Source organism: Primulina tabacum, chromosome 10 (assembly GCF_025594145.1).
Source record: "Primulina tabacum isolate GXHZ01 chromosome 10, ASM2559414v2, whole genome shotgun sequence".
Taxonomy (NCBI): Eukaryota; Viridiplantae; Streptophyta; class Magnoliopsida; order Lamiales; family Gesneriaceae; genus Primulina; species Primulina tabacum.
Window position 1 is genome coordinate 5,910,273 of NC_134559.1, and position 15,953 is coordinate 5,926,225.

Genomic DNA, 15,953 nt, shown 5'->3' on the forward strand with positions numbered 1-15,953 from the left:
ACGAGTCATGAAAAAGTATCACATCAAAATTATCGATTAAAAATAATTTTAAAAATATGGTTAAGTAACTGGTCTACATATCTAATGCATATCTAGATCACTATCAATTGTTATATGGCAAAAACTTGTGTGAGACGGTCTCACAGGTCGTATTTTGTGAGACACATCTCTTATTTGGGTCATCCATGAAAAAGTATTACTTTTTATGCTATTAGTGTTACTTTTTATTGTGAATATCGGTAGGGTTGACCCATATCACGGATAAAGATTCGTGAGACCGTCTCACAAAAGACCTAATCAATATCAAATACAATTTATTTGAAACAAGATTGATATATGATTCATAGAATATATTATGCTTTTGCTAGAAAAAAAAAACCTTATTGATTAAAACAAAGATTGGAAGGTTCCCATTAAGCTAAAATTCAAAAACTCTAATCAGCATCAATCGCCTGAATCAAAAAGTGAAATAATTAGCTCATTGGTGAAAAAATATATTACCCGACTATAGAAGATCTTGTTAGTTTGTGAAGAATCGATCGACCTAGTCACCGACTAATACTTGATATTCCGGATAAAGAAATTTGTGGGTTGTAACCTGCTAGAAGAGTGATCGAACCGTTGAACTTGGGTTCTGAATGATGTACAATATTGGAGCTGGAGCTGCACAGTTACTATCAGCTGTAAATTTTGGTAATTTGGTATACGCTTGACAATTACTAGCTATTTTTGCATAACTTCCAAAATAATTTTGAACAAAAATAAATGAACAGTGATATTTGGACACACGTTATATATTTATATAGAGACACACGTTATACATTTATATACATGGGTATGTTAGTCCATTATATATATCAAAATATTGTCACAACTTAAAAAAAAATTAAATATTGTTACTTAAGAAAATAAATTGCATATTTCTTAAAAACATATTTTGTTAAGATTAATTTTTTTACAAATTAGACTTGCAAACCTGGTAGCACTCATCAGCCCACAGCCATCAATTTAAAGAAGAAATTTAGGGTTTAGGTTTTTAACATTTTAAAATATAGAAAGCCCAACAGCTTGATGGATTTGGGTCAGATTAATACAATATGCACACAGATATTTGTTACACAAAATACAACTCATCAAAAAAGAAACAGTAAATAATGCAATTCATGAAAATCAAACAGGAACTGTAAAAAAAAATAAAAGAATTTGATCACAATATCAATATCGGACGATTTTTTCTTTTTAAAACCCTCGATGAGTAGTAGTTTTCTTAGGTGGATTAAAAACCCTACAATTTTTCCGAATTTCGCCGGCACTTCCCACAAGAACATCAATCTTGCTCATCTTGATCATTGCATTTGCAAAGTTATCACCAAATGGAAGCTTATTTGATGCAAAACTTTTAACGATCGGCGCAGTGGACGGATCCAGGGCAAGTTGTTGATCAATCTCCAATATCCCTTTCTTGAATATGGTCTGATTATAGAACTGATTATCCACTACAAAGGATGTGCCTTGATCCAAGAAAGCTGTTGGATCTTTGCTTAATGGCCTGGAAGCAGTCCCACATAATTTCAAAAGCCTAGCAGCCAATCCCCGATCCATCGTGGGGTCGGGTTTTCGGGTGTCCTGGAAATCGAAAAGCCGGTCCTGAAAAAATGCACAATGTGACACACCCACCGTATGTGCGCCTAAGAGCGTGACCATGTCATTAAGTGTAAGCTTTTTCGCCCGGAAAAACGAAAATGCTTGAGGCACGGATAATGATGGACCAGGTAGATTGACATCTTCCATGTTGGAAACGAGGCCGTCGCGTCTTCCGGTTGGGACGTTGTATTTGGGTCCCCCGGCTAGCTCAACCGCATCTCTTGTGGCTAGTGTGATGATATCGGCACATGATACGTTGGAGGGGCATGCGTTTTCGAGAGCTTTCTTGGCTGCATCTATCAGGTCATAACCTCGTACTGTTTCATTTGGCCCCGCATCCTTTTCTGAAGACTCGGATTTCGTGCGGTCAATCAGTATGGAAGCATCGCATCCCTGTAAATTTAAATAATTCTTTCATGTAAAAAACATATGATAAATATATGGAAAGTAGTATAAAAAAAAAGGTCTCATAATTTACGTTGAAAATATCAAATTGATTACAAAGAATATGGAAAATTGTGGTTATGTATTTTTGTTTATTTGCATTTTTTGTGTTTACGTTGTCACATTTCATTTTAGTCCGCTATAATTTGATTTTTTTTGTTGCAATTTTAGTCATTATTCTGACGTAATGCTGATGTGACGCAAACGTGTGTAGTGTCACATCAATACTCCATGTGAAAAATGACTTAAATTGCCAAAAGTCTGAAGATACATGACTAAAACTGAAATTTCACAACGTTAGCTAAGTAACAAAAAATTATATGATCAAAAATACAATTTTCCCACCCACACACATCTATGTATTAATTTTTTAGAAAAGATGTTTAAAGCTCAAATGAGCCCATGAGCAAAAAACTTATTTGGAGTTTACCTTAGTTGAACTTGAATCTAAACTCTAACAAATCAAACTCCTAACTCAATTTGAGCCCAACCCCGAGTGAAAACAAGCTAATTTATCAAAAAATTGAACTCAAACTCGAATATATAACATACATACATATCTATAAGCGTATTGGTCGAATTTATTAACAACTTACCCTAACAAAACAATCATGAAAATGCATTCGAAGCAATGCTGCAGTAATCGAACGATCCGTGCTAAACCTGTTCTGCACGACTTGTCGCACGATCTTTTCAGCGTTCGGGCATGAAGAACTGTAGAACCCTACTCTTAACTGAGCAGAAGCAAGGTTGAGAACGCAGCATCCAACAAAAATAGCTATTTTCTTCTCCATTCTCCCTTACAAATTTTATCAGGTATTTATTTTTCTATATATGTCAATCTTAATTATCAATGATGGACAATTTATAGAGGAAAGAGATTCCAACTCTTCGGGTACTTGATACAAAGATGGTGGAAACGTGCAAGGTCAAATAATATCACTGGCCAACACGATTTTACCAAAAAATACGCATACGCGTTAATTGATTGTACAGATTTAGTATTATCATAATTATTATATTATTGTTTTCTTTCAAAAAAAGTATTATGTTATTACATGTGCAGCTGGATTGATTAACCTTAATTTAATAATTAAACCTACGCTTGGATCTGTAATTTGAAAATTGTACCACGATTTCCCTAGTCAAGTATTTGTGTTATTACCATAAATTTAATCGAATTTGTACATTAGGTTAAGCTTGATAGGCAGAGGACAGGACTGTGCGGGTTAGAATAGTCTCTTGTGAGACGGTCTCACAAATCTTTATCTGTGAGATGGGTCAACACTACCGATATTCACAATAAAAAGTAATATAATACTCTTAGCATAAAAAGTAATACATTTTCATGGATGATCCAAATAAGATATTCGTATCACAAAATACGACATGTGAGACCGTCTCATACAAGTGTTTGCGTATGTTATAGAGTCGGAGTTCGACCCTAGCACGAGGGAGTTGGATCCAACGACCCTGATGTAATTGACGTGTAGTCGACGTCCCAAAATGTATCGAGACCGTTCAGTCTGGCATGAGGGAGATTCGAATTTTCCTCTAGAAAGATGTGTGATCTATTGACTAATTTATTTTTTCACAGTTTTCATCTGATAAAATAGTGTTTATTAGGATGGTTCCTGTCATTATAATAAAGTTACAATTAGGTCAAGCCAAAAAAAAAAAAAGGTCTGCTGTTGCTTTAATATTTTTTTGTTACTTATTTGTCAGGGACGGATCCAGAAATATGAAAATAGTTAGCAAAATGACCTTGGTATTTTTTTTTAAAAAAAAAAACCTATTGTTCCTAGCGTATTCGAAATAGGAGAGTTAATTTTCAAAAAAGAAGTTTAATCAATACCATTTTTCAAAATTTATATATTATTTAAATTAATATGTAACCCATGTAATATAAGACAAGTTTAACTTAGATTCAAAATTTACATTTTAAAACTATTTTTAATATATTTTAAATGTACTTTCAAAATTAAATTCTATTAAATAAAATAATTGATAAAATAAAGTTATCACTTTTATGAGTTATTTGCACCAAACCTCCTTTGAAATATCAAAAAACTACATTTATTCATTGTGAAAGTTAAATAGGTATTCTAGATATTAACTTTTATGAGTTATTTGCATCATGATATCTTTTAAAAAAATTAGACTGTGCTTAAATCTCTATATATATTTACCAAAAAAAAATTAGAATTGGCTCGAATTTCTATAACTCCTTGTAACAAAAAATTGGGCTGAGTTACAGCCTAGGACGGGTCAAGCATAGGTCCGTCCCTGCTTATTGTACTGGATATATATTTTTTTAGTTCATACACTAAGCATTTTCGATGGAATTAAAATTTCATATGTCTTCTAATGGACTTCAAACATATTTTCGATAAAAACGATGCTAAAAGTATAACAAAAATATCGAACAACAATATTTACAATATTTATATCTAATGAGATTTTTTATTGAATCTATCGTGAGATTTGTATAAATAGAATTTTTGTATTGAATTTTTTGTGTTGTTAGAATTGTTGTACAAATATAGTTATACGTGTAGCATTACTCTTTGAATAATAGCATGCAGTAAGCACGAGGTTTAATCTTTTGTGTGTCACATGCTCGTTTTATACTAACAAAACTATAATTTATGTATTATATGTTTGTTTCGCGATTTTTGTCTCGTATGATGTCAAGCTCAGTCTTTCATCATGTATTTTTCATTTTTTGATAATATAAGTATTTTTTCATTGGAAGTGATGATATAACACTACATAAATCAGTATCATGTCGGAGTTACTAGGAGCCGCATATGTGTCACATAAAAAAAGACTGAATTGCAAAAACAAAAACAAAAAAAGATATCATATCAATACTGAAATTTGACAACATAGTTGACCAAAAAATATCAAAGACTAATATTACATATTTCTCTTTTATATTTATATCCAATATACCAAGATTAGTGATTATGGAGAAAGAGAAACTATCGCGTTTCTAATTAACACCGGTATCTCTTTATGTGTATTACATGCTTATATAGTTGAATAATTATATAGATATGATAATTTTTGTTATTTTTTAGTTAATGATTTTTCTATATTTTTTTAGGATTAATATAATCATCTAAAAATAAAAAATATATAGATAAAGATATGATTGAATTTTAAAATATTAAAATATAGGATTAAATTATTTAAAAAGAAATTCTATTTTAAGAAGGAAAAAAATTATTATCGTCAAAGATATTTTCTTAAAAGGCTATGCTAAACTACCATAATCAAATTTGACATCTCTTTTACTTTAATTGTAATAAATTTGAAATATACTTAATTTATTTTCCATCACCAATTTCTAATTTATTTCTAATTAGATCCTTCTCAGGGTATTTTTCTTTCTCTGCATTTTTTCAACAATAATTTTCAGCTCTCGTAAGATGAAACTGGTGAACCAGAAACATTTATAACAAACACAATCTCTTTGACCAAATTATTGGGTGCAATAATTGTTCTTACTTGGTAGAGCGATCGAATCGTGGTACTTGAGCTACTGTATGGTTTAAAATATTTGAGTTGCATCATTACCACTAGCTATAACTTTTGGTAAAGCGGAAGTGCTCGGTCCTACAGTTGGTATCAGAGCCAAGGTCACGGGTTCGATTCTCATTGATTGCAAGGAGTGCAATTATTGGGAGAGAGATTGTTGGGTGCAATAATTATAGTTATATCTTTTGGTAAGCGGTAAGCACTCCGTCCTACAATTGATATCAGAGTCAAGGTCACGGGTTCGATTCTCATTGATTGCAAGGAGTGCAATTATTGGGAGGGAGACTGTTGGGTACAATAATTGTCCTTGCTTGGTAGAGCGATCGAATCGTGGTGCTTGAGCTGCTATATAGTTTAAAAGATTTGAGTTGCATCATTACTACTAGCTATAGCTTTTGGTAAAGCGGTAAGCACTCGGTCCTATACAAAAAGCATAGTTTTTTATTCTCCCTTTACCCAAAATACAAATCCTATTGCGGAATCTGAATGATTATCCAACTACATCGCGAGACTCGTAAGATGGAGGGAGGCTTCTTCATTTATCTCACCATTGTTGACTTCCCCTATATCCCAATCCAAATAGTCTATTTCAAATGTTCGTTTTCGGGGAAAATTCGGATTCCGACTCCGAAAAATATTTTTAAAAACATAACATCGTCAAAGTAATATCAAGTGTACATTTAATGTTAGACGCGACTTTACATTTTGTACGATAAGTTATGAAAATACTCTTGAATCCAATTAGATACATTTTATTTGGATTAAGTGTATTTTTAAAAATTATCAAGCAAAATTTAAGATTTGGTGCAATGTGAAATATACATATAGCATTATTCCTTATAATAACATGTTTTACTTGAAAAAAGTCATAAATTTAGAAACTTTTTGTTCCAAGGTTAGATTTAAAATTATCTCCTCTCTTGTAATATCTTACATATACATATCATTACATTTAAACCAAAGCAGCAGTGTCGATGACTTATTGTTATAGCTCATCTGGTATCAATGTCTCAAATTTGGGACGAGATCTCAGATTCAAGATCCAAGTGTAACAAAACTCCTCTCCTCCAACTAAAAAAACAAAAGAGTGGCACTAATGCTTATGGGAAAATAATTTTTAAAAGATGAAGGACATGTAATGGAGCAGGACTTGGTCAATTAGTGTGTTAAGTACATTAACAACGGGTGCAGCTGTAAACATGCATAAGAAAATGTCTCGAAGAAGGATAAATATGGGTTAGGGTCTTACCTTGAAATGAGTTGAAAATATATTTCCATCCTCCCATGAATCGTGGATGCTAAGCAATTTAGTGAAAAGTATATATTTATACATATTTTTTTAGTGTCAATACATGGACAGGAAGTCACAGGTGAGAGATGTAAATAATACAGCCACCGGAGTTTATGATCCATACCACAGCTTTTCATCAAGAAACAAGATCCTATTCTCTCTCCACGGGGACGGGACATGAAATTTTAATCCATATAGTGCAATTTAAGAAGGAATTTGAAAAAAATTTCACTTAAGGAGGTCTAACGGAAGCCTCTCCGTCCCCTTAGATTCACCTCCAGCCCGCATGCTTTATGCAGACTTGCTTTTGTTTCTTGACTTTCTATTATCTCCTCAGTAAATCTATGAAGTAATATTTTGAATGAAACACAGGAAATCAATGGTGCCGAGTGGGACATGACAAGGAACGGAAACATTTTCAGCAACTCATTTCTGTACATTTTCTACATCTACCTTCTCTTAATCACTGTCCTGGTGTTCTTTCTCACCCTTCGTGGTGTCTTGTCGACTGTCCACACCCATCATTTCCATCCAAAGAAATGGTACGTACCCGTCCTCTCGTCAACAGCTTGTGAAGGAATCATAGGATTTGCATGGCAAGCATTCACAAGCATCTCCTTCCAGGGCTGTTGAGACCACATTCTGGCTAAGTCCTCTTCTTACGTGTGCATTCGGGATTTTGCTTGTCCTTATAGGGACTCCGGGTAGTTTAGCAGCATCTGTAATTGCTATAGTTTCTTCCTTGTTTCAATCTCTATATGCATGTACAGGATAGTAACGGGTTAGTATAGCACATCATCCTCCAAAAGTAAAAACTACAGTACTAATAGCAATCATCACTAATACTATTTTTTCGATCGAGTTTCTTGATGTTTGGTACTGGGGTAGCTACTGCTACCGGAACAAAGATCGATATTATATCCATATTCATAATCCTTGGAAGCTTGACATGGACAATGTAGATTGTCAAGAACACGATGCAAGTCATGGTATTACACATCAAATACATGCAATTTGCATGTGGAATAGAAGTTGATTTTAAAACAATAGTGAATAACATGACTAAATATTCAATGGAGAATATTTGTTTGGGCTCCATTCTCGTACCACTTCTTCTTGTTATCAGAAGCATAGCTCGAGCAATAAGCATGGTTTCCAGAGATGTGGATGAGTTCATGTTCTCGTGTGCTGGTGGGTTGTTGCAAGGGGTTTGCATCAAGGGTTGTACCTTATGGGCACATATGGGGATTCGTGCAGGTAGGTGTGTACAACAAAGGGGTCGTCCAAGCTTCAATGGATACTTGGGCACTGGTGATCCACGAGAAGTATTCAACAGAAATGTCTATATACGCCTTCTTAACTGGATATTTTATGGTAAGATTTGAGTCTTGAATCTCTTGGCAGAAAGCAGCATTTCGGCTATCAATAAGTGTTATAATCCTTGTTGCACGGTCACAGAAACCATGACACGGTTATGCATGTACACTTCTAAGGAAAAAATATTATTGTTTATAAGCTTTTCACCTTTAACTTTCAAACATATTAAAAAGAATTCCTCTGTGTCCCCAAAGTTTTTTGTCCTCTTAATCTTCGAACATAGACAGTGGTGTGACATGTATTCAAGCCATCTTCATGTCCTTAATATGTCCGACACATCACAGGTCCAATTTTGGAGTGTCCATGCATCATAGCTGCTAAGTGCTAACCAATTGTTACCTTAATTTCAGAGTAGGGTGGCAATGGCATGGATACAAGCTAGCATTGCAGCTTATTATGTAGCCTATACAGAAAATCCTCAAAGCCAGCAATTTGACTGTACTATGACAGATACTATCCGGGAGATACAAAGATCACAAGTATACAAGTCACAGCTCGCAAGAAATCATCCACATGATCCATATTTTAAAGAAAGATACGCATTCTTGATATTTTTTTACAATTGCACATTCATAACTTCAAACCAACTAAGCATCATGTACTCAAAAACTACTCAAAACACAAGTACTTATCTGTTCTGTTTTTCACTAACCTTGTAGCAAGACGTAAAATGTACATTGACTGGTTCACCCTTTCTACTACGGATGTTCATTAACAAAAAAGTTCTACTGATGTGAAAATTTGCTTTTACTTGGATAAATTTATTTCAAACTGAAAAGCTGTGAAAGTGACCAGAAGTTCATACAGTAAAAAGGTTAATTTATGTGGGACATCTTAACACCCTCTCACTTCTCACGTCTCAAAAGATGATTCTGGGTATGATCTCTTATACCATGAAACTTGGACTTAGACTTGGACTTGGGGACAGCTTGGACTTGGAAGCCAGCTCAAAGGAGAAGATTTTTGAAGTCCATATATGCACTATACTTTTATTATCATATATTTTCCAATAGCTTTATCATATATAGCTGATCAAAACAATAATGAGGGATAAATGCTCAGCAAATTTAAGTAATAAACATGAAGGGAGAAGAAACAAAGCAAAGAAAATGCTGATCCCAGTGAAGAAGAAACACGGGAGAAAACCACCAGTTCTTGAGATTTTCGTAAGGTATCCTGGAAAAGACCTCAAATATCCATCTACGCAGCAGATAATTGGAAGGGGAAATTATGGGCCATGAACAAATAGAAGAATGTGTCATAATGTCATCATAGAACCATCCAATTTCCAAGCAAAAAAGGTGAAATTCAGAGCAAATGATGAAAATTGCGATCTACAATTTCGATGTCAAAGCTCCGAGTTTGTTTCCATGAAACCGTGAGGATGAAGCTCCGTCTAAATCCTCGAGCGGCTGATCAGCCGGTCTAACGGACACGGGCGGAGGTTTGAAATCGAGTCGAACCTATTCATATGACTTCGGTTTTTGACTTCGGTTTTTTCCAAAGAGGGACATTGTGAATTATATATATATATATATATATATATATATATATAAGATGGCAAGGAAGATATATTTGAAAAATACATGTATTTCGATTATAAATTTATTGTTTATAGTAAAATAATAGATAAAATATTACTTGTTAAATATCAATAATACAAAGTAAAATGAAAGATAAATTGAAATTAATCATAATTAACATAAAATATTATATAAACAGGTGAGTAATTGATTTATATTTTTACTTGTCTAAACAACAAAAATGCATTGAAATGACTCTATGCTGGTATGTATTTGAAATCAACCAAAATGATTCAAAAAATAACTATTTGAGCTTCGAAATCTATTATAAAGTGAATTACCCAAACAAACCAATGAGTATATTATTAAGAATTTGAAATCTCTAACTTCAAATATATCCATTCCTTTGATTAATTTGATTAAATTTGAGATAACGTGATATTATTGTTTTGTCTTTTTGAAAATATTAAAAAAATATTTAAAATATTATTTATTAAGAGTAATATTGTAATTTCAATTCAATGATTCAATTGATTTGAGATAAATGATTAGTAGATGGATAAATAATACAGTGCAACAATCATGATATTAGATTGGATAAAAATGAGTATAAAAATGTGGATAAATAATATAACGAACCAAACGTTGCCTTTTAAGATTAATTCAAAACGATCCTTCTATCCTATAGATCTTAATTTTAAATCTTCCGCCTAGCTTCAATTTATTTAGAAACCGAGAAATTTTTTCGTTGTAAAGTTCAATATTTTCCAATGGTTCTAACATTTGCCTCCTTAGTTTCTTAGATTTTTTACTACACGTCCTTTTTTGTGTTGTAGTTTCATTTCATAGATACATAATTATTTTCATAGAAATATAATTTTTTTTGACTAGATACAAAGTTCCCTGAAGTTCGACATTTTGTCCAGGACCATAGAACATCATGCAGTGAATTTAATTTGTTGGTCATTCTGGTTGAATTATTAATTTGTTTATTCATGGATCAAACTTAACACTCATTGTTGGACCGAGTGCTTACCGTTTTACCAAAAGCTATAGATGGTGGTAATGGTGCAACTCAAATATTTTAAACAGCACAGCAGCTCAAGCAGCACGGTTCGATTGCTTTACCAAGCAGGGACAATTATCGCACCCAACAACCTCCCTCTCAATAATTGCACTCCTTGCAATCAATGAGAATCGAACCCGTGACCTTGGCTCTAATGCTAATTGTTGGACCGAGCGCTTGCCGCTTTACCAAAAGCTATAGCTAGTAGTAATGGTGCAACTCAAATCTTTTAAACCGCACAGCAGCTCAAACACCACGGTTCGATTGTTTTATCAAGCATTGACAATTATTACACCCAACACTCATTTGTAAAAATAATTCATTTGATACGAAGACATGAATTTGGGAAAGAAAACAATCGAATAATACACATGTTAAGTTTCATTCATTGTATTAAGCCTACCTTTGAATGACTGGTAGCATTTCAGTAACCACCAGAGTATTTGAGATTTCTAAAAAAATGATTAACTTTAGAGTTTTAGTTTTTTATGTTTCTTAATTCCAAATTTTGTTTTTGTTTTAGTCAAAGTTAGTCACATATTGATTCTGATTCTTGAGAAGTAACATTTTCTGGATACTCTTACAAATTTATCATTTACATTCATTTACTCCATCAAAACCTATTTTTCGCAAGCACTTCAATAATCACTACACTAATTATAATTAATTTAGATATGAGAACAAGCACCCGATCGATCTTAGAGTTAATTTAGTTATTATAGTTTTTTAAATTTTATACTACATGATACTTATTCAGAGGGAATTTTCAAATCGCACGCGATTTGAAATAATTGAAATAAACTCAACGAATGTGATGTACGTGATTTATAGGACCGATGCTTACCGCTTTACCAAAAACTATAGTTAGTGGTAATGGTACAACTCAAATCTTTTAAACCGCACATCAGCTCAAATATCACGGTTAGATCGCTCTACCAAGCAGGGACAATTATTGTACCCAACAATATCCCTCTCAATAATTGCACTCTTTGCAATCAATGAAAATCGAACTCGTGACCTTGACTCTAATACCAATTGTAAGGATCAAGTGCTTACCACTAGGCCAAAAGCCATAGCTGTTAGCCAAGACGCAACTTTATTTTCTTATACTTGTGGCAGCGTAGAGTGCACCTACTTGGGTGCTAATGGGTCGGCTGTTAAGCCTAGGAGTTCGGGGAGGTACGTATCTATGTGCTGGTGTTGTTTCATATCTCTTAGAGATTAGTCTTACCCTTTACCTATCGTCGATCATGTCTCTAGCAGATACAGTATTACCGGTTAAGATCTGATGTCCCTCTTTTACGGCTCTCTTAGCCAACCAGAACAAGCAGCACAACGTCAGCAGCTTGATGCATGAGAACTTCCCAGGAGGTCACTCATCCAAGTACTACTCTCATTCATGCATGCTTAGCCCAACATCCCCCTCCAAGAAGTATAGAAATATGCTTCTTGAGAGACTTGAATCCATGACCTCGATTTGATACCAATTGTTAGACCGAGTGCTTACCGCTTTACCAAAAGCTATAGCTAGTGGTAATGGTGCAACTCAAATCTTTTAAACCGCACATCAGCTCAAACACCACGATTCGATCGCTCTACCAAATAGGGACAATTATTGCACCCAACATAATTTATAATATGGGTGGTATATCATATCGTATCTTATCGAAAAATACATATCGTATATCGTACAAAAAATTACAGAATTAAAAATATTTATACCGACATCGTATCAAAAAATTTGATATGCTAGGACTCGGTATACCAAAATTATGGGTATGTATAATTAACATATCAATTATACCGAAGTATTTTTGTAAACTGATATTTCGGTACGATATCGTTATATACCGTTTTATATATATAAAAAAAAAACACCTTATATATTTTTAAAATTTTTACTTTGTTATTTAAAAATATTATATATATTTTAATTTATATATATTATTTTGGTATTTCACTATTTCGATATGCATAAAAAAATTTAAATTTATATCATTTCGTACCTAAAATTTTGGTATCGATACAATACTGTATCGAAATTTTCGATAAATTCGATATTTTTCGATTTGATAATTTTGATATATTGAAAATTCGATATTTTTTTCTAAACTCTTATTTATGACACGGCCCACGGGTTACTAGCTCGTTGGAGAAACAAGAAGTTAAAAAGAAGAATCATTAAGAAGAAAATTAAGTAATGATTATAAGTACTTAATTTTCATGGGATCATTTAGTTAATCTAATCGATGTTGTTTCTTTCTTTTCAGCAAAGAGGACTGAATTATTACTTCACGTAATTGATGTAGTCAAGGAGGCTTATCTTTAATCCCCATCGACTACTTTAATGGGAAACCAGAAAAAGAACTCCATCCCTACTTTCAAAATGCGATTGGACTCGAATTATTTTCAATTTTCATGTCCATTGTTCATAGAATTAAATTCAGGGAATTTACGATTTAAAAAATTAAAGTTGTATTGTTACCAACATCTGTACATTTTAGTATAGTGGTAAGATCTCGGTTTTATAATTGATATCAAAGTCGTGTACATATACGATTTTCGTTTATTGCAGAGAGTGTAATTATTGGAGATATATTTTTGGATACAATAATTGCGTATGTTTGGTAGAGCAATCGAAACGTAGTGCTTGAGCTACTGTACATTTTAAAATATTAGAGTTTCACAATTATCATCATCTATAGATTTTGATAAAAATGATCAGTGTTTGATCTTATAATACGAGCGACTATATATATTACCTCTACTCATCTTTATCTCTACTTTTTAAAATTATCGTATATCATATATATGTATTTTATGGGATTTTTATTCACGAGATATGGTATGAAAAGTTACAAAATTCATCTTTATGATTATATTAATTAGTTAAATATGAATTCTAGATTTGAATGTTTTTTATATATAAAAAAACTCTGAATTTAATTATTTTTTGTTGAGCCGACAAAGAGAATATAATTCGAATCACATTCTCACAACTCTTATTAATCTTTTCACAACATTAATTATTCAATTCTTACTTGCCCTCTTCCAGATCTTATATTGGCATGTACATGGTTTCTTATTAGGAGAAAATCATAATTTTAGTCTTATAAATTGATTTATTTTAAATTTTACTCTTATAACTTATTAAAATTTAGTTTCTATTCAGTAATTTATATTTTTTTGCTCTAAATCATTAAGTCCACCAAACATTGCTTATTTAACATCGATGTTCTCTTTTATGTCTTTTGTGACAAGAATAAACATATTGTACACAATAAAATCTACCTAAACTAAAAAAAAATGGAAACGACCATTTTTTTATCTGGATGTCATTTCGCTTTATTTTTCTCTTATAATTAAAATAAGCATCATATAAACTTTATTACTGCTACATGTTTGTTGTAGGAGGATATAATGCCAAATAAACAATATTCGATGTATTTAGTTGTTTCAGATTTAAAAAAATAACCAAGAAAAAAATCTAAGTTAATAGATGAAAATAAAACTTTGATAAGTTAACGAACTAATTAGACGTAAAACAAACCAACTTATAATACTAAAATGTAATTTTTCCTTCCTTGGGTTACACTTGTTAAAAACCTCAAGATGTCGCGTTACACCAAACCTCCTCCTGGCACACGCATAACATGAGTGTGTGTGTTTATATACACACACACACACACACACATATATATATATTTCATAAACCAATATCCATTTAAACTTGCTTGATTAATGTGATTTTAATAATGAAAATTTTCCATCTTACGAGTAAATCAATAATTTAAATAACAGTAAATCACAACAATAATATATTTATTAATAATAATTCATAGTACGCATATGTAGTTTGTGGGGTGTGGCTAATAATATATGACATACGAATTTAATATTTCGATGTTGAAAGTTTATTGTCGCACCAAATTAATTTATTAATATTAAAGACACGATTGATTTTCAATTAATTAACATTGAAAGGAAAAATAATTTTTGATTTCCCTGATATACTTTATTCATTAAAATTATTTTATCTTTATTAATAAAATTGTGTGAAATAATTAATTAAGGATTTTGTCCTTTCTAGATCTTAGATAATTATGCTTAGATTATCATGATATGATATTATTGTTTAAAAGAGTTTATTTCTATAAAATTCTTGTTTCCTTATTTTGTAGGATTCTTTTTGGGATAAACTCTAGGAGAAAATAAGTTTATAAAAAGATAAGAACGTAGTGACTGAAAAAAGACTTTTGTACGACGAGAAATATTATCCTAGAGAAAGATTAAGCTTCAAAGCGTCGTCGTTTGAAGATCGTCGTTGCTACTACAACGTATTGCCGTGATTGTTGGAGAAAAATGAAGACAACACTTGTGAAAGTGTTGATTGAAGATCATGTTTTTGTTAATTCAATTTTCGGCATAATGTTTGTGTTCCTTGAAGACATTTTTAATTTGATTATTTGTTATGATACAATTTGATTTTTAACGTGTTAAGGAAGAGAGTTTTCATAGAATAACTAGTGGTGGTTTTTGTAAACTCAAATTGTTTTTTAGTGGTTATTTTGCTTCGAGCCATCGCGCAAGTATTTATACTTGTGCATAATTATCTCTGAGTCATTTTTGTTTAAGTTATTTATTCGTGTGATATATTATTCTGTCATGTGTTGTCACTAAATATTACAATATATGTGACAAAATTTATATCTGATACACACAACATTTTACAGTTTATATTAAACAGAAATCCTGACAAACATATACATACATGTATGACAAATGCCCATTAAAATAATTAAAGTACATATTATAATATCTACGTCTAAATTTATTCGGAATTATTATTCTTTATCATGTATATTTATTTACAATTTTGGTAATACTTATTAAATATTAATCATAAAAATTTCAATTTTTGACAATTCAAATCATTTTTTTTGTTAAAATTATTGATGTGACTTTACAAGCACAAATAGGCATCAAATCAATACGATCACTTAACACCTAGTTAAAAAATGTCAAAATTGTAAAAAAAAATTAATAATAATAAAAATAGCTTACT

General features: G+C 31.9%; 1 protein-coding gene across 1 annotated transcript; it reads right to left on the minus strand.

Annotated features, from left to right (window-relative positions):
• Positions 1–1,052: 1,052 nt before the first annotated feature.
• On the minus strand, positions 1,053–2,938 carry LOC142505612 (peroxidase 44-like). The gene is made up of 2 exons (XM_075618675.1): positions 2,685–2,938; positions 1,053–2,037 (listed from the first exon to the last, which is right to left on the minus strand). The coding sequence occupies exons 1-2, from the start codon at positions 2,880–2,882 to the stop codon at positions 1,240–1,242; spliced, it is 996 nt and encodes a 331-aa protein (XP_075474790.1). The 5' UTR covers positions 2,883–2,938; the 3' UTR covers positions 1,053–1,239.
• Positions 2,939–15,953: the final 13,015 nt, after the last annotated feature.